The sequence below is a fragment of the Oculina patagonica genome, chromosome 10 (assembly GCF_052425735.1).
Source record: "Oculina patagonica isolate OP01 chromosome 10, crgOcupat, whole genome shotgun sequence".
Taxonomy (NCBI): domain Eukaryota; kingdom Metazoa; phylum Cnidaria; class Anthozoa; order Scleractinia; family Oculinidae; genus Oculina; species Oculina patagonica.
This window is the reverse complement of record NC_135767.1, coordinates 21,504,241-21,524,246: the sequence shown is the minus strand read 5'-3', so window position 1 is coordinate 21,524,246 and position 20,006 is coordinate 21,504,241. Positions and strand designations below refer to the sequence as shown.

Below are 20,006 nucleotides of genomic sequence, written 5' to 3'. Positions count from 1 at the left end.
CTGGATTTTTATTTAATTAGTGGTCACGTGACCTTGTAGCATGGAAACGAGGCTGAAATAGAAAATTCCTTATAACTCACGTGAATGTACACCGTTACTCACCAAACTTGCCTACAATATGTTATTCTCTGCTCTCAATCGGTTTTTGCTGGATTTTTATTTAATTAGTGGTCACGTGACCTTGTAGCATGGAAACGAGGCTGAAATAGAAAATTCCTTATAACTCACGTGAATGTACACCGTTACTCACCAAACTTGCCTACAATATGTTATTCTCTGCTCTCAATCGGTTTTTGCTGGATTTTTATTTAATTAGTGGTCACGTGACCTTGTAGCATGGAAACGAGGCTGAAATAGAAAATTCCTTATAACTCACGTGAATGTACACCGTTACTCATCAAACTTGCCTACAATATGTTATTCTCTCCTCTTGATCGGTTTTTACTGGACTTTTGTTTAATTAGTGGTCACGTGACCTTGTAGCATGGAAACGAGGCTTGAATAGAGAATCCCTTATAACTCGCGTGATCACAGACCGTTACTTACGAAACTTGCCTACAATATGTTATATTCTGCTCTCAATTGATTTTTGCTGGATTTTTATTTTAATTTAGTGGTCACGTGACCTTGTAGCATGGAAACGAGGCCGAGATACAACAGTCCTTATGATTTTCATATTTACCGACCGTTTATTACCAAACATGGCTGCATTATGACAATCAATGCTCCTGGTTGCTAAAAATGGTTTAAAAGTTAAAAGAAATAGTCACATGACCAAATTGACATGGAAGCGAGGCTTTCAAAATCCAGCAAATCTACTTAAGATGCGTAATTTGAAAGGCCACAGGCAAGAACGCCACGTCTAATTTGGCTATATTTAACACAACTTTTGAACTGGACTCTATTATCATATTACAGCTGAATAGAATAGCTTTCAACGTTATCTCAGAGATCAATGTCAATAATTGTTATTATTAATATTATGAAATTGTAAGATTATACCAAATTCTGGATTTTCTTCCACAAAGAAACTTAACATGCTAGTTTGATGGTGTTTTTATTACGATTTTACTTGATACTGATAAAATCCAATTTACGCCAGAGCAGAGCCTGGGTTTCAAGTGTCACCAATCAAGTAGACATCAAGGAGGCAGTTGGCCTTTATGAGTTCTCGGTAGTCCTAAGGTCTTTGTTTGATCCCGACGGTAGCATGCTGCACTGCTCAAGCAAGAGTACCCTTATGCACATTTTGGAGAAGTTCAAGGGGGAGTCAAGTATTGGTGTAACGTCTGAAACCAGTACCGAGAATGCCGACGTGCGAGTCAAGGTCGCCATAGTTGATGCAATGGCTGAAGTCCAGTCATTAGGCAAGCCGGACTGGATCAATACCTGCAAACACCTGGCAGAACACTTTAACAATCGTCTCTTCAGCAAGTATGATGACACCCAGGAAATTCGCGTAATCTTTGACAGATATGATGTCCCATCGTAACTGAAATCTGCTACAAGGACCAGACGACAAGGATCCAAAGACCCCGTTTATTATCGAATAACTGATTCCACACATATTGGCAAAGTACTGTTGAAGAAACTGCGCTCGCATACAAAGACGAAGGCAGAGCTGACCGCATTTCTGGCAAAGAAGGTGAAGGAACGTGGCGAGGCTGTTGGAAGGCAGATTGTTGTGGCGTGGGGAACAGAATGTGAAGCGACGCACAAAGACATGGCGCATCTTCAAAGTGACCATGAAGAGGCTGACACCAAGATGATACTGCATGCTCTGGATGCCACTGATGACGGTGCAACGCACTTGTCCATTCATTCGCCAGACACAGATGTGCTTGTACTAGCAATCCGACGGTACTCAGAATTATGCCCCAACACTTCATTTGTCACTGGAAGAGGTGCAAATCATCGATCTATTAAGTTGCAGCCAATTGTGGAAGCCCTTGGACCTGCCAAGACAGCTGCACTGCCCGCATTTTATGCCATCACAGGAGCTGATAATACTGGTAGCTTTTCGGGAAAAGGGAAGATCCTGTTGGAAGGAGTTTCTGGAAGCGGATGATTCCATTCTGAGCTCCCTTGGTAATCTTGGTCGAGAGGAACAGCCAGACGTCGAAATCAAGAGTGGAATTGAAAAGTTTGTGTGTCAAATCTACGTACCAAAGACAGATTTAACTACTGTCAAAGAGCTGAGGTGGTCTCTGTTTAAAAAGAAGCAAGCAGAGTCTGACAGGTTGCCACCAACACAAGCTGCACTGCACCAAGCCACACTGCGTGCTCATTTTCAGTTGATGTTTTGGAACAAGGATGCTGTTCCAAACCCTTTGCTGCCCTCACCGAGTGATTATGGATGGGCAATGGAGAATAGAGAGTGGGTTCCTGTTAACTCTGGCACATCATACAACTTGTCAAGTGCAGGTGCTCAAAGGAGCGATGCTCGTCCAATCGATGCCAGTGCCGCAGAGCTGGGCTTCTCTGTGCAGACCTCATGTGTAGCTGTTCTGATGATAGTGAATGTGAGAACCAGCAAAATGGCGACCTTTATCAGAGTGACATGGATGAAAGTGATGAAAGTGATGATGACGAAAGCAGCGATGAGTAAGAGTCTGAGTAAAGATGCAAAGAGCAGCAAATAGTGCTGAGGAGATATCTTAAGTTATTTCATTTGAACGATTCACCTAGCACAATGTATTTATTGCTGAACACTTTAAACAGCTTTAATACTAGCCGTCTGCTAGGAGCATGTGTGAAAGAACCCTTTTTGTTTGGGGTCTGTCCAAACGTTGATGTTTCTTTCTCAAGCATTTCAACAGAGATCATGGATTTTCAATAGGGTTTAGTTGTCAGAAGGAAGTCTTTCTCAACGTGTAGACATTATCACTAGTGAAATAAATGTGGCGTGTCTATTATGACTGCTTGTCACTGGCTTATTTGCTAAATTCACTTGCCTTAGAGAAATTCTTTTTACAGCACCACTTCCATACTTTCAATAACACGTGAGCAACGTTCCAAATAAAAATGCCAAAACCGATAATGCAGCCAGGTTTGGTAATAAACGGTCGGTAAATATGAAAATCATAAGGACTGTTGTATCTCGGCCTCGTTTCCATGCTACAAGGTCACGTGACCACTAATTAAACAAAAAACCAGTAAAAACCGATTGAGAGCAGAGAATAACATATTGTAGGCAAGTTTGATGAGTAACGGTGTACATTCACGTGAGTTATAAGGAATTTTCTATTTCAGCCTCGTTTCCGTGCTACAAGGTCACGTGACCACTAATTAAATAAAAATCCAGCAAAAACCGATTGAGAGCAGAGAATAACATATTGTAGGCAAGTTTGGTGAGTAACGGTGTACATTCACGTGAGTTATAAGGAATTTTCTATTTCAGCCTCGTTTCCATGCTACAAGGTCACGTGACCACTAATTAAATAAAAATCCAGCAAAAACCGATTGAGAGCAGAGAATGACATATTGTAGGCAAGTTTAGTGAGTAACGGTCTAGTTTTATGCGAGTTATAAAGGATTTTATATTCCAGCCTCGTTTCCATGCTGGTCTTCAGGTGTCAGAATTTCGAACCCCCATAATTCCCGTCTGAGCAAGTTGCAAAGTTGCCACCAAAACTTTTCATGTCTACTAGGTCCCAAATAACATTTCTAGACTATTGGTTTGCTTTCATCAAAAAATTCCCACGGGATTACACTTGCTCCCAGACTATTACGCGTGTCAAGGTTAAAGGAACTATGTCACGGATGGCAATCAACTTGAAAGAAATATAAAAATAACCACTTAAGAGAGTGTAGGAACATTTCAATTACACAGCAAATACATAAGAAAGTAGGTATGGACAAAACTTTAAGATCATTAAAAACGGACTGCGATATGGGGCTTTGCAAACTTTTAGGCTGAACAGTTTTCAAAGTTTGACAAATTTAAAAATATATTTTTAACAAGGCTGTCGTATTGTCATTTAGATCCATAGAAGCAGCTTCCTTTGCTAACATTACGTTTCATAGCGAGTATCTGGCAAAACTAAGAGACACAGATCCCTTTATGATCCTGGCCATAATCACATCAAACTTTAAATTCAACTAGTCCACAATATTTAAGAACTCAAGAGGACAATTTAATTAATTGGTAATTTCTTGAAAAAAAAAAAATGGGAACAAATGTTGATCGATTCTAGCGTATTTTGGAGACAAAAATGCGAGAACTTGGCGAGAACTTAGGAAATTAGAGAAAATAGGCTGGAATTTTACAAGTCGTAATTCATTTCGACCCTTTCCACTTATGGCCAGAGACAGTACACTGAGTGAAAACTTATAACGAAACTAGACCTATATTTAAAGTTTCTGATAACACGGAATTGTTTTCTTTTTAACTTTTGAAGTTACACAAAATCCACGTATAAGGGAGATTAAGCATGACGTTATACCGCAAACGCCTAACGCGAGCTTGACTTTCACCCTTTTATAGATTTCTGAAATTTTTCCCTCATAAAAATAGGGCAAATATCCGAAAGTCACGACAAACACAATGGCCCAGCTCACTACGAGTCTCTCGTAGCTCAGTTGGTTAGAGCGCCCAACCGGTATCTGGGAGACCATAGGTTCGATTCTCGTCGGGGACTCAGATCTTTTCTTTGTCCCATCTTCATGTCATTGTTGAACTATTTATTTTCATTACTTAACACCAAACTTAAAAATTACCACCTTTATTATTTACTCCGCGATACTTCCCTTAAAATCAATCAATGTTTCATTCACCTTGGGCGCGTTTTGTCCTGTTTCGTTGTACAAATGCCAAGTGTCATCGAACTTGTACCTCAATCTGTACCAGGTTACCCACCAGTCCTCGTCATCCTGTCGACCTTGAGTTGCTACACCTGTTAGGATGGTATAATCATTACCCAGATCAACACCCAACCACTGCTGGCTATCGATGGTTCCAGCTACCCAGCCTCCTACAAGTGAACCTTGTTCTTGTATGTGGAGCCTGCCTCGATTTGGGCCAGCCAGATCACTATCATTCCACTGAGATGACGCAGTAACTTGGTTGTAAGGGATTCCCCAGTTTTGCATGCCGAGAGCTCCTTGGCAATCTAAAATCGATACAAGTGCATTGTTAGGCTTAGAGCAGTTTTCAATTGAGTGTCGTAAAACCAAAACCAAAGCAATTACTCTGGCCAATCACAAACGACACAGACAATCCAGTAAACCAATCAAAACTCGAAGCAAATACATGAAGCCGGCACGAAGCGCGGGAAAACGTGCGCGAGCGAGTCACGATTGGTTTTGGTTTTAGTTCTGATTGGCTGAAAAAGTGGCGCGAGATTTTTAAGCCAATCACTAAACGTTGTAATGCAAAACCAAAGCAAACGCAATTCACTTTCGACACTCAAGTGAAAACCGCTCTACTAAATAGAATATCGCCTAAACTATTTTCGTTACCGTTCGTGAATCTGGAAGACGGAAGGGGATTGGCACGCTTTGGAAGTCAAACTTGGGGAAATGGTCGAAACTATTGTACTCAAACAGGACCCACGACTCTGCAAAAACGCAAGTGGTCTCTTCATGTACCCCCCCCCCCCCCCCCCGCCTTCCCCACCTTAAAATATGGTGTCTGGTTTGAATAGCCCCCACTCTATCAGGAATAGAAACTAAGAAAAAGATTCAAACATCCTTGTTCCATTTCTCCTGCAATGCAAATTAAGCTTCATGCACACCTAATATAAAAGTCTTAACTCAGATTTTGAAGCCAATAAATTTTGTCCATTTGGATAATCAGACAGGTGGTATCTTGCATAACCCCTCTACCCCTACCCCTACACAAGGTGGGTCCTTGTCGAGTACACTTGTTAAGACCACTTCCTTTGTAAGTTGTGTAAAGCACCCAATCATAGTCCGACATTTTGGATCCACCATCTTGGATTTCCGAAGATTTTCAAAATGTTGTTTGAAAGTCGTACGAATGTTTCCGAACATTTTCAGAAAACTTCCGAAGATGACCGAAGAGTTCCGAAGATTGCCGAGGAAGACTTAATATCGATTAACTTTGGCTCATTAAACATTGAAACATGGAAACTTTTCGAGCTGATTGGTCAAAAACGATATCACACTTGTGTGGATATTATAATATTGAACGTATTAAGAGGACAGTGTCACCATGATTTAGTGCTACTTGAAAATGCAATGAAGATGTTGGTGTTAATAAGAAGCCACTAAGAAGGCCTGAAATTGCAAAAATTTACTGTACTAATCATTAAAATTGTTCAAAGGAGGTTTGGCTATGGACGGATATGGCAGTAATGGTTTAAACTTTGAAAACGTCTGGCAGGCGTTTTCAAATTAGACAGTGTCTTCTTGGAGAAATTGCATATTTAACAATTATTCCACGAGCGCGCGTTGGATATGAGATGGTAGATAGCCAACGAGGCGCGTAACGCTATCTACCATCTCATATCCAGCAAGCGCGAGTGAAATTAATTGTTTTATTAAAAACGCCCAAAGTATTGCAATACTTTCGTTTCCGAGCTGTTTTTGTGGACGCGTATCGGCTACCATATTTGTGTCAATGGTATATGAGCTCTTATAACCTACCTATTAATTATTGCGCGCGCTCATTGGACAAAACGCATCACGTTGTACAAAATCGGACGACGGTCGCCCGATTTTGTAGGCAAGCACAAAACAAACAAATGGAGTCACCCTATTCAATTCTATCTTTAAATGAAATCACAGAGTTAAAAAATCACGTAAACCAATCAACTTAAATTTGTTTCAACCAGTTGCGCTGGTTTTAATTTTCCTATAAATTTACTGGCGATAAAGTGCGTTGTAGAAATTAATAGGAGGGTTATAAAATAAATAAACGCCTTTCTGGCTTCTGGTATATTGGAGGATAATGCCCTTGGCTGAAAGATTGTCCTCAAAATTTCACAGTTGCCCTCGAAGCTTCGTTTCGCGGCCAACTGTTCATTTTTTGACAATCTTTCAGCCTCGGGCATTATCCTCCAATATACCAGCCGCTTGAAGGGGTTTATTTACTAAATATACCATTGCCTGTTATTAACCAATCAAAACGCAGGAATTGCAATATACCATTGGTAGTTTTTAATAAAAACCATTAATTCCATTTATTCACACCTTATAGAATGTTACGCAATTTTAGGCAAACTACTGGGCCACCAGTAAACTATGTTACCCTCGTTAAATAAATTATTATTATTATTATTATTATTATTATTATTATTATTATTATTATTATTATTATTATTATTATGTTCCTTACGTAATGTTTGCTTAAAGTCCTTAGCGCCGAGACCAAACCATGGTCCTGGGGCACTAAAGGGTAGCCAGTTTTTAGCTTGACAACACCCTCCTCAAAATATTATTATTATTATTATTATAATTATTATTATTATTATTATTATTATTATTATTATTATTATTATTATTATTATTATTATTATTATTATTATTATTATTATGTCTTTCTTTGTTGTTCAAAGGCTTTTTTGTTGATCCCAGCTGAGTGCACCCGCATATTTCTATCATAGTTAACACCAAAACGTATAAGAATTCCCGTGATACTGCCCCTTTGATTTAGTCACTTACGTTGCAAATTGCTTGTGCTACAATCATCACCAGTGTATAGTAAAGGACAACTGCACGTGAAGCTTCCAGAGTCACTGCTACAGGTACCACCGTTCTGACATGGACTGGACGAACACGGATCACCTGATGGGGTCGCTGTTAAAATTAAAGGGGCTATGTCACGCAATTTTAAAGGGCAGGTGGGGCTCAATAGCTGTGGAAGGCGGCCCATCTAGGAGATGAAAAACTCCAAACTAAAACCCAGGTGGTAGCACCTGTCAGCCCAGAAAGCAGCTGCCAAGGAGAAGGAAAACCCCTACAAAAAACCAACCCCTCCTTTTGGAGTTGGTCGCAGGGCTAATCACTCTGCACCATAAAATACTACTGATTACGGAACCAGAGATACAAAGGCCCTATTCTCCCAGAGGAGTCTTAAGGATTCAGATGATGTCACGCAATTTGATTTGACTGAAATATCACAACTAGTAACGGTTTCAGACTGCATAATAACTCAAAAGAAACACAGAAAGGCCAAAAAGGGGCATGAAGGTAAGGTAAAGTCTGTGTCCGAGCCAAGTGGCCCATACAGCCGGAGCTTAACCCGGTTTCCGTAGCATTAAGCGACTAGGAGTATTGCTACTCCCCCCTGGATGGGATGCTAGTCCATCACAGGGTAACCCCCCAGCAGCAAATTCGCCGGTACCCATTTATACATCTGGGTGGAGAGAGGCACTGTGAGAGTAAAGTGTCTTGCCCAAGAACACAACGCAGCGCCCCGGCCAGGCCTCGAACCCGGGCCGTTCGACTCGGAGTCGAGCGCGCTAACCATTAGGCCACCGCGCCTCCCACAAAAAGGGGCATGGGTGGGCAAAATTCGAGACGATTAATACGGATTGCGTTTGGGTAAACTTGAAAAACGTCGGCCCAACTTTTTTCAAGTTTATCTCAATTTGTATGGAAGTGTCATTCACAATGCTCGAAAATCGTCCTTGTTTGTTATGTGGCCGTGATTTTGCCAGGACAAATCTGACGCGACTAACGTCGGAATTCTGTTTTCGAACTTGCTGGTCTGGCCAGCCAGTTCTGACAAATGGAAAGCGCCCTTATGTTGTGGTTGATTTAACTAATTCCCAGTGTCCTTAAACTCACATTATTTTTTTATCAAGTTTTAAATCTCTCACCTTGACTGGTTTCACAGTTGTCGCCAGTGTACCCTGAGGGGCAACTGCATGTAAAGCCTCCAGAGTTATCGTCGTTACATGTTCCACCATTCTGACAAGGATCAGTCGAACATGGATCAGCTGGAGGCGCTGTTAAAATTAAGCATCATGTTAACGAAGCAGTAGACTTCAAGCACAATATAATTTCCTCTCAATGTTAGCCTCAACTTGTAGACCTTTGTAGTTCTGCATTGTGAGTTCTTAACTGCGTCTTTCAATAAAAAGCGAGCTCTGATGTTCAAAGCTTGACTACCGATTGCGTTTTTGGTTGCCGTCAATCAAAATAATGACGACAACCAATCGGCAAACCGTTAAAAGCAGAAACAAAGAATGGATCGAAATATACCAAAAACATCCAACAGACGTGGCCTTTTGAGCTATATGAATTTATCATGGGCTACGTAACCAAGTCTTGGGGGTGTTATGTGGCATTCTGTACAATGCCTCATTAGCGGGGTGTTGGGTATATATATTGCGTTGTCTTCATTTGTATTCATTCGAGTCTTACGACCGCGTCAGTTTGCTCTCTAAATTAAATACCCAATGACTAAGTTTGATTGGCGTTTTCGAGTATTGGATTATCATGTTATTATATTTATATTGTACTAGCAGATGTTCCGATTTTTGTAACCTTTATAGTTGTTATTAGTTCTCGTTATTTTCGCCATGTATTGTTTGCGAAATGTATGTATTTGTGATTGTAAGACATAATAAAGAGGGTCGCACACGGTTCGTGTTGACACATCCCTAAAAGTGGTTGCCTATTACATGATAAATATTTTATATTCGGTTGAGCGGGGAGCGAATTAGAATATAACTGAAGTAAACTTCTGGTTCCTGAGAGGTCCGCTACGGCTACAAAACCATAACCGTTGACCAGAGCAGAGCTCAAGTGTTACTGAAAGGCGCAGCAATATTTAGGCTATATTTATTTGCCACTGTGACGCACTACTTTTTCATATCCAGTCGTTGAGAAATAGAGGGTTTTCCAGGACAAGCCGACAATTTAAGATAATAGAGGATAAAAGTTAATCCGATTATGATAATGGTATGACAAACGCGAATTTTCTCTTATTATTTCTCCGCAGACATGTGATTCACATGTGAAAGCAAAATACTTTAGTCTCACTGGATTTTAGAAGACTTTTCAAAATTAAAAGCCACTCGACAATGAAAGTAAAGCTGGAGAAAAAGGCTTCCTGGGAGAAAAACGAATTCAAGAAGTCTTTACGTGCAAAAATACAAACTTATCCATTTCCAATAGACCAATATGCAAAATTCCAGTGAATACCCAGACCACCATTCGGTCTTATTTTTAAGCTTTAAGCTTTGATCTTACAACGTTTATTGAAATAGCTGTATACAATCGAAGTAAGGAAACCTAGACCAGAGTCACAAATCTAAGAATTTAAAAATTGCGCCAGAGCACGGGTCTCGAGCATTGTAAGGTTAACATCGCCAAAGAAAAGCAGAGCAGAGCACAGAAAACACTATTTCTGACGCAGTGAAAGTTGCACAAAACCTTTTACTCTAGATTCTTGGTGACTATTCCTTAGCGTTGCTAGTTCAGCTAATTCCCCAGTGTCCCTACACCACATTGTTTTGTCAAGTTTTAAAAAGACTCTCACCTTGACTGCTTGCAATTGTGCTGCAGTCCGCCCCAGTGTACCCTGAAGGACAACTGCATGTAAAGCCTCCAGAGTTATCGTCGTTACATGTTCCACCATTCTGACACGGATCAGTCGAACATGGATCAGCTGATGTTAAAATTGAGCATCATGTCAAAACAGAATGTTTCGGTGATAAAAGATGTTATTGGGCGCGCGTATTGTTGCAGTTTATGTTGCGCGCGCGCTAGTTTGAAATTAACAGTCGACTCACAGTCGCGTGTGATCGATCGCGTATGAACTCCTTCAAGTAGCGTAATGAACCGTTTTTTAGTTCAGTTGACACAAAACTCAGTGCTAACCAGTTATTGCAAACCAGTTATGAACAGATCAGTATTTATAAACAGCCGAAATCAGTACCACAGTTAACGCCGTACAGAGGCAACATAAAAAGTGAGTTGTAAACAGTTTTAACATGGGTTTTGTTAGTTTTCTACAGGTTGTGTAGGTTCAAGTTATGTTATTAGCTAGCGCTAACATAGTTTTATTTATTTTGTATTTTAGATCGAATTATTATTATCATTAAATACGATTGTCGACCTCTGTGTGGCTTGTTCTTTGTTCAACGGAACACAGAAGTAGATTTTAAAGGAGCTACGTCACGACGATTTCGCAGACTTTTGGCCTAAACTGTTTTGAAATAAGTGGTAAGCTATTTAACCATGAAAACCTCTTGAACATCTGAAGGAAAATATAACCACAATTTGCAGATAAGAGACAAACTACGGCTATGAATATCGACTCTTGTTATGATGCACGGAAACAACTTGAGACGTTTAGCCTCAATTTTCCATCCAGGCCATCCGCAGCCAAAGACGCTTGTTAACAGTTTCAGTAATATAACAACTGTTTATAAAAAACAGACTATTATTTTTGTGTTGCCTACAACACAAATGGAAATTTTGGCTGTTTAAAAATCTGTTAAAGTCAACATAACTGCATCCCAATGTTAGCCTCAACCTGCTGTAGACCTTAGTAGTTCTGCACTTGTGTCGTTACGGTTTGTTCAGTGAGTTTTAATGCGCCTTTAAATAATACGCAAGCTGTCCAAAACCTGATATCCAAAACCTAAAAACGATTGCGGTTATTTTTTTGTGCTGCCGTCAATAAATATGACGCCAATCAACATAGTCAACCGACGATTCCAACATTTATAATTTATGTTTTTATATTTCTTCGCGTGCAACCCTGCACGACTAAAAATATTGCTATTTTGTCCGGAAAACCCTAAGTGAAAACAAAACCCGAATTTACACCCCAAAGCGAGACGACCCCACTGGGGGAATATGATAACAGTCACGTATTTTCAGAAAGAAATTTCTTTTGATAATAAGACTCTTGGAAAACTCGTCCTGTCGAAAATATTCCCACCAAAAAGGTCTTTTGAACAAACATATGCCCCAGGCTTTTTCTATTTTTAATCCCGGGGAGGACACTGTATATTTTTGGGTGGGGGTGTGCCGCTGGGACTTTGAAACCCTTATCTTTACTAGACCAAGTTTAGTTGATTTTGCAGCCTTATACTAGACTAGACACCAAAAATCCCTACCCTATCCCAAACTTGCTTTTTTCACTATCAGTGTTTTTAAAAGGGAACCAACTGTCAACAACGTTGCCGCGATGATTTTATTTACGGAAAACATTTTTCTCTTCCGAGTTTCTAGTTCTATTCTGAACTTAATTTGTCATACTGACTGATCAGTTACCCGGCAAATGACTGCTTGAAAAAACATACCCTTCACAGCGGCACATACCTATGTAGGTCATATACGGGAGTTCCCCCCCCCCCCCCCCCCCCTCCCGTTTCTGGATCTCAATGATGTCTAACAGTGTATAAGAAGAGTTGGCACGGCCACCCATCCCCAGTTAAAATAGCACAGCTTCTTTATCGTGATACATTACCATCCACACATTCGTGTTGGTTGCCATTGTCTGTCAGGGCACACTGTTTACCTCCAGAACATTGATGATTATCACATTTATCGTCCGCTGCCATGAAAGAAAACAAAAATAAATAAGTTAGTGAATTAATACTACTTATGTCAAATCGCCTGACAAAACATTTTTCTCTTTCTGTTGTTAAGCAATTAGTCGGTCAGTTACAGAAAATGCGAGCACTAATCACACTTTTCAATTTGATTGGTGATCTCAATTGGAAATCGTCTTGAATCCTTTTTTCTGCTTAGAAAACCTGGCCTACTTTTGATAAAGGCATCTGCAATCCAAATGCATGTCTTTCAGCTGCTTTAGAAATTTTCGCCAGGTGGTATACATAATTTAATGTACACTTTTTGGACAAGCTTTCAATCATCATCATCATCATCATCATCATCATCATCATCATCATCATCATCATCATCATCATTATTATTATCATTTTTTTCCAACTGGTCAATATTGCCTTAATTTACTTTTGCTTTACTTTAAAAACTATTTGTTACAAGTGAAAGTTGTAACAATACTTGATACGTACCTTGGCCGTTGGTGCAGTAACGCCAGTCAGCTTTTGTGGGGTTACATGGCCTTAACTGAGCAAGATTGTACAAGTAGAAAGCACCGCAGTTGATAACTTGAATATCTACTTCTTTATTACATGGATTAGCAACAGTAGCTGAGCACGCCGTTCGAGTCACCTCGCCGTCACTAAAAGCTGGATGGTCATCTTTAAGGTACACTGGGACTGTTGTCCCACATGAGAAATGTGGAGGACGGTTCTTTGATGCTAAAGCATTGCCTGCGCTGCCAGACACCCTGTACCAAATATTAAAATCAAGATCTTTATCACATATGTTCGTGACACCATAGGAGCTCACTGAGCGATCGCTCTCGTCCAGATGCTGATAATTTCCATCTGTACAAGGATTTCCTGAAGTAAACAAATGAATCGTAAATGAATCATTATCTTTAGTGTTCAGCTACTGGAGAACAGCGGAAATGTTTTGGTCTTATCAGTCGAATTCATACTTTGAGTTTAGAGCGGTTTTCGCTCGAGTGTCGAAAGTAAATTGCGTTTGCTTTGGTTTTGCATTAGTACGCTCAGTGATTGGCTTAAAAATCTCGCGCCACTTCCTCAGCCAATCAGAACTGAAACCAAAACCAATCATGACTGGCTCGCGCACGTTTTCCCGCGCTTCGTGCTAGCTACATGTATTTGCTTCGAGTTTTGATTGGTTCACTAGATTGCCTGTGTCCTTTGTGATTGGCCAGAGTAATTACTTTGGTTTTGGTTTTATGACACTCAATTGAAAACTGCTCTATTGCTCAAACGAGAATCTATAATTTTTTATCGGTGGAACACATTTCATCGGTCGAGAAATTGGATTGGTTGAGGGATTTGTCTGACTGGTGTCCGGCTGACGTCTTGTGCCTATTGTAAAGTCTCGAAGAATAGATTTGCATCTCGCTAGTCCTGGGCTTATTTGTCATAAAACTAGACCCTTAAAATAAGTCATGGCTACATAAGCTCTTAGCATTCTGAACCGTCGAAAAAGGATTTTTAGCACGCCCGCCATTCCGATTCGATAGTTGATCTTGAGTATGTTATTGAAAAGTACATTATTGTAAAGTCTCGAAGCACTCCGTGAAACATAATAGTCGCAGCTAGGGCTAAATCTGCGTCATCTTGATCTCCACAAGAATATAGCAAGTGAACTTTTAAACCAAATCGGGGGTTGTAAAGAAAAACTTAATACTAGCATAAAATCGCGGAAGAAATATCGACGTACGCTTAAAGTCATTCTAAGAAAATATATTAAAAATCAGAAATAGTTATTGCTTAATATAATTATCAAACAATATCGACTTAAATTGAAGTTAGCTACAGTGAATACTTGTTAGTAATGGATTTGGAAAAATTATTGAGTCAAGGAGGAGCAAACATTTTGCGTAAGCCTTTGATTATTAAACTCTATCGAAGTATTATTTTAAAAAATGGAGTTTTATTCCATTTTATTTGGATTTTAGATATCAAGAAGCAAGCGCCACACGCTGATTGAAAGATACCAATCTCAATTCCTTTATCTTCTTTCTGTTTAGCAAAAAAACAATTTCAACGTGGTACAGTATACGTGATTTACTAATGAAGAAAATGCCTTTTCTTTCCTTTTTTTCAAAGAAGGAAATAATGGATGGCTTAGATGTCTAAGTTGCTATATTGTTTTTAGGAAAAAAACAATAAAGATGTAAATACCTTCAACTCCCAAATTAGAAAGAAGGCAAAGTAAAGCCAAGGAGAGCTGCAGGGTAGAATTTGATACAGTGTTAGTGTCTCAGATATAAGAAAGCTGGATTTTCCAAGTAAATTATATATAGTATTACCTGAATTGCTTTCATCTTAGCTTTTTGCATTTTAACAGTTTGGTGTTTAAAACGAAATGCCAGGGAAGCAATTCAAGTCTCTCAATATTAATGAATTTAATTAACAAACCAACTATTGTGACTTCTGTTTGTTATTCAACAACATTCCGGAGACGTACGTTCGTGGTGAATTATTTATTGCGCAGTAAAAATTTCACATTTTATCATTTTTACTTGCTAATCTTTTTGTGACATTTTTAATCATGTTTGCCTTTTCAGTATTTTTTTCAGAGTTCGTACAGTTATTTTTACAATATTGTTCAAATATGGTATAAAGGCACTACTTTTTTTGAAAAATACCTTGTTTAAAAATTGGAAACAAAACGGTCTAAACACCTCCTAGGTCGCGAACATAGTGACCTTATTTATATAAACATTTGCAAAGAACATAATGTGCCGTAACTTATCTAGTTAATCATTTTTTTTTTTTTTTTTTTAGAGAAAGCGCCGTAACAAGTGTAAGCTAACATTTAGCTAAAATAATATCTTATTTGGATAGGGAAGTAAGCCTTTATAATTCCGGCATATAGCTCGAAGTTAGTAGATCGAACTTTGTGTGCAAAGGGCTTGACCTGTGATATGAATATTTATCACATGCGTCGAGGTCGTCAAGGCAGGTATATAATTATGATATGTAAAGTTCGAGAACTTCTTGAAATTTAGTTGGGCGTGTAGTAATTCATAGCAAGGCGACTGAGTGAAAACTATTTAAAAAACAAATGGATTTCCAGAGCCCTTTCCGCGCTTGTCTGGCTTTTAGGGGATGGAGGTTTAATCTGCATAAAAGTTTGCGTAAACTTTTATTGCCTGGAGTTGTTTTGTTAGCAACTTAAAGAAATAATGAAATGAACGGAAATTTTCACAGTTAGACCCTTTGTTAGTGAAACAGTGCCCCCAGGTTACACGCAACAAAGATGCCGAATCTTTTCATCCCAAAACATTCCTATAGAGCTTTAATGATTGGGAAATCATACACAAAATGTATTTGCGCCATCCAAACGGTCTCATAGTCTATCCTATAGCTTTAACTACTCAAGTTTTCTTTTTAGGAAATTGGACATTTAGCAAAATAAGCGGCGGACAGCATAATCGTTAACGAAATTGATGTGCAAGTCAATATATACAGACGAGCGAAGGATATTGTTTATTTTTTATCAGTACTAAACAATTATGTGATGTAAATAGGTCTAATAAGAACACTGTTATGACGCATAAATAAGTCAGCAATGTTTATCATCAAATAACAAAGACGCAATGATACAAGAACGTGCTGGAAAAAGATGTTATACCTTAACATGATATCGTTTTATGTTAAATTTAAATTTTTAGGACAGCATCACATGCTGGCAAGAGTACGATACATCTTACAAATTATTTCTATGTTTTGGTGTAACAATGTCACCAGGGGCCCGTTTCTCGAAGGTCCCGAAACTGAGTTTGCACCCGAAAAGCCATAGCAAAATCTCAAACCTTATAATGACAGAGCTGTTTAATTCCATGATATTTTTCATATGAACAGAGGTTACCTTCATACAAAGTTTCAGGCCTATAGACTTCTCTGTTTTTAAGATACAGATAATTTAAAATTGCTTTACGGGCCCGAAAAGTTATCGCGGCTTTCGAAAAAACTGGCCTCTGCAGGTTACAAAAAACAAAAAACAAAGAACTTTTCACCTCTAAACATCCCTGCAAAACTTAAATAATCGCAAATCATACGCTATACATTTGCAACAACATCCAAACATTCTTCTATAGTCCATCCTATAACTCTAACTAGCATTGGCTTTTATTTAGTCAAACAAAGAAACGACGGAAAGGTTTATTTTCACTTACATAGCTTATAAGCATGTCAATAATGAAACAAGACAAGCACATGTTATTTAAAACAGTCGTTTTAAATACTGCAACACAATCCTAACAGTCTGGAACTTCATCCAATAGCTCTAACAAACGTTGACTTCTATCAAGTAAACCAAAGAAATGGCGGAAACATCATATGCTTTTGCTGTTTTCACTAACATTGCTGATATTTAAGTCACTATTAATAATCAAACAAGACAAGCAAAGGATATTTTTTTTTCTCAATACTAAACAATTATCATATGTGACCATAAGGAGGTCTAATTAGAAAAAGTCATGACGCAGTGTTTATCATCAAATGACTGGACACAATGATGCAGGAAAGTGCTGGAAAAAGAATTGTTTCTACCCTAAGATGATACCATTTTATGATAAATTTAAATGAATTTATTTGCTTGCAAATAAAAGTTTTTATGCTTGCAATTCTTTTAATGTTTTTAGTTTACATAAGATGGGAGATGTCTAGCTTAGATAGGGGTGAAGGGGCGTTGATTGCTTACGTCTGATAATTCCGACCTTTGAGACCTCTCACAATAGTTTAGTGTTGTGCAAGAATCACGAGACAGTCAGGGACTTCAACACAATAGAAGTTTTTATCGTGCAATGCTCACGCGCTGCTCAGTAAAAGTACGTAGCCTCGTTTTCCAGATCCCAACTTGATAAAATAGGGATGTTTTCTTGTTATCGTCCTCTTAGTCGGGAAGACTTTCTGAAGATACAAGCTCACAAGCAATCAACCCTCCTCCGCCTCTCGCTCCTCCGTTATCTTTTTTGTACGGTTAAGGTTTATGTTTTGCCTTTTTCGTGGCCCTAGTGCTGAAATATTTACTTTATATTTGTGTTCATTAGGGAATTTAAGATACATTACTAAAGATTGTCATCTAGTTACAAGTAATTATTTGTTAATGAAATTTTCATTAAAAGCGGCCATGACACATGACCAAATAATTATCCCATCAGGTTGTCGTTTTAATTTTGCGCTCTATCAAACATAGCTCGACTGTTGGTGAAGACGACTACCCTTAGATTAGACGACTCGAGTTCAATACATGATTTATAGGTACGAGTTATGTTTTGAAAGTTTTCAAAATTGCACGGGTACAATTGGAATACTTTCAAAAGATCACAAGTACATCACTTCGAAAATCTTAGGAAGACATCGAGTCAACATCGGAAAAGAAAGTAATAGGTACTCCATCGGAGTGCAATTTAGGATAAATTGTACTGCTCTCGAAAAATGAGAATCGAGTAATTTTGTCGAGGGTACTATTTAGTAAAAGACAGGGAGCCCGCGAGTTCTCTATGAAACATAGTTTAAGAGGCGCAGGCGAGTTGATTATCGCTCATAAAACGAGGGCGATTAGTCCTAATTGTTAGCCAGAAAACAAAAATAGGTTGCCGTCTTGAGAGAACCAATCCGATTTGCAGATTTCCAATAGAACAGTTTTGTCTACTAATAGCTGTTTGAACATGATCGCGCGCGGTTGCTCTTAAAAAGGACAGTTATACTAACAATTTTGAAAATTTGTTATTTTTGGACTGCAATCCCTTAGAGTGCCAACTCAAACAATTAAACTACTCGCTCCCGTTTTCTGTGAACGATAGTCAACTCAGCTATCATAGTCTAATTGTTAAATAGAAAACAGTGGGAGAACCAGTTTCGCCGTTTCAATAGAGCATGAGGATCAGTGATTCTGATCGCCCTAGCCGCTTTAGAGTAGGTCCAAAATCGGAAAATTCTTATGGAAACACTACCGGACGATCGGAGCAATTAAAAACGAATTTTAAGTTTTGCAAAGGTTAGCTGTTATAAATCTATCCCAAATGCATGCGGTTACCCTTATTATTTTTACTCTTTTTTCCCAAAGCGTTTGGGATTGCAATGTTTTGAGACGATCGTGGAATATGGCCCTTTATTTAGTGCTTTTAAGGTGTTTATGTTTTGAAGACCAATTGCCCATTGAATAATTAATCTAGTCACTGTTGGCCAGGCACTAACTCGATAATAAGCCCGGCAGGTTTTTCGCACATAGGAAAGTAGACAACCCGATTCAACCAGAGATTGTGTGAGGATGTAGATATTACTTGATATTCTCCTTACTCGCCAATTTAGCAAATGCATTTGGCGCTGTGTTTTAAAAATAAATAATTCTTAGAATTTCTCATTTTTTTCTCGAAACTGTACTCAAAGATTGTTTTTTGGTAGTTTGACTTTCATTTATTTGTTCGTAATTGATTTCAAGTTGTTCACTGCGATTTCCTGCCTTTATCTTAACCAAAACATTCCAGCAAAATAAAGGAAAATACAAAACCTGCTAGACAAAAATTTTGTCAATAATTTAACGCGAGCACTTCAAAGTTGTTAGAACCTCTTCAAACTCCACTGAATAGAATCGAATTTCACAGGAGGGGACAAAAGTAATCGTACTCTCAAGATTTTTCCTCTTTAAAAGGTAAGTCAGAAAGCAACATATTTTTTCTGTTATATCTTTTTTGCGGAACTGTAAAATCTGGTTATTTATTTTCCTTTTGCATTGGTTTTCACTAATTTTGTAAAAGAAAATAGCATTCAAGTTAAGCAAATATTTACCTTTCGACAGATTAATGTTTGTGATGGTATCATTTAGCGGCTAACCTATAGTACTGAATACCTACTGTATTACAGTTTGGGTACGTAATTTCAAGTCAACACCAAAAGCAAGTTATCAATGAAAATTAAGAAAAACATTTCCTGCCAATTTCTTCTAGTCATAATTTTATTGAAAAATCACTTGAATAGAAGTTGAAATATACGCACATTTTAGAGAATGGATTTTATTTTTCTTAGCTCTAAAATATAACAAAAAATATATACTTAATTGACTACTTCCCGAGTGGGGCTTTTCAGGACCAATGTTAACAAATAAAAATAACATGGTTAAAAATCCCAACCGGCAGGAGGCAGACCAGTTGGCTATATACAAACGTAGCCTAGGAGTGGAACTCGGAACTACCGAGATTGAAGGACACCAGCTAGTGGTCAAAACGGGAATTGAACCCACGACCTCCGGATTTCGAGTCCAGCGCTCTAACCACCCGGCCACGCTGGTCGGCCCAAATTAGTATAATTGGGCAAATGTGCGATATTTTAAGCTTGTTCAGTTCCAGTCAAGACACATTATCTATCGCAATGTCTCTGTCCGTCTTAGTGTACAAATGGGAGAATCATTTTAAACGTTTGTCGTCGACGGTGTACGTACAATGAGAGAAGAGAAACAGAATTTATTAAAACAAAATATAATTGCAATTCTTATTGCCT

At 38.6% G+C, this 20,006-nt stretch overlaps 1 protein-coding gene across 1 annotated transcript in view; it reads right to left on the bottom strand.

The window, feature by feature from the left end:
* The window catches only part of LOC144628874 (uncharacterized), a 58,066-nt gene extending 43,198 nt beyond the window's left edge, over positions 1 to 14,868 (bottom strand). The window contains exons 1-8 of the mRNA XM_078486984.1: positions 14,810 to 14,868; positions 14,682 to 14,727; positions 12,966 to 13,358; positions 12,395 to 12,481; positions 10,454 to 10,582; positions 8,787 to 8,915; positions 7,627 to 7,761; positions 4,777 to 5,111 (exon numbers count right to left, since the gene is read on the bottom strand). Coding sequence (XP_078343110.1) covers positions 4,777 to 5,111; positions 7,627 to 7,761; positions 8,787 to 8,915; positions 10,454 to 10,582; positions 12,395 to 12,481; positions 12,966 to 13,358; positions 14,682 to 14,727; positions 14,810 to 14,839 — 1,284 coding nt within the window. The 5' untranslated portion in view covers positions 14,840 to 14,868. The remainder of the gene's footprint in view (positions 1 to 4,776; positions 5,112 to 7,626; positions 7,762 to 8,786; positions 8,916 to 10,453; positions 10,583 to 12,394; positions 12,482 to 12,965; positions 13,359 to 14,681; positions 14,728 to 14,809) is intronic.
* Between the last annotated feature and the right edge of the window lie 5,138 nt (positions 14,869 to 20,006).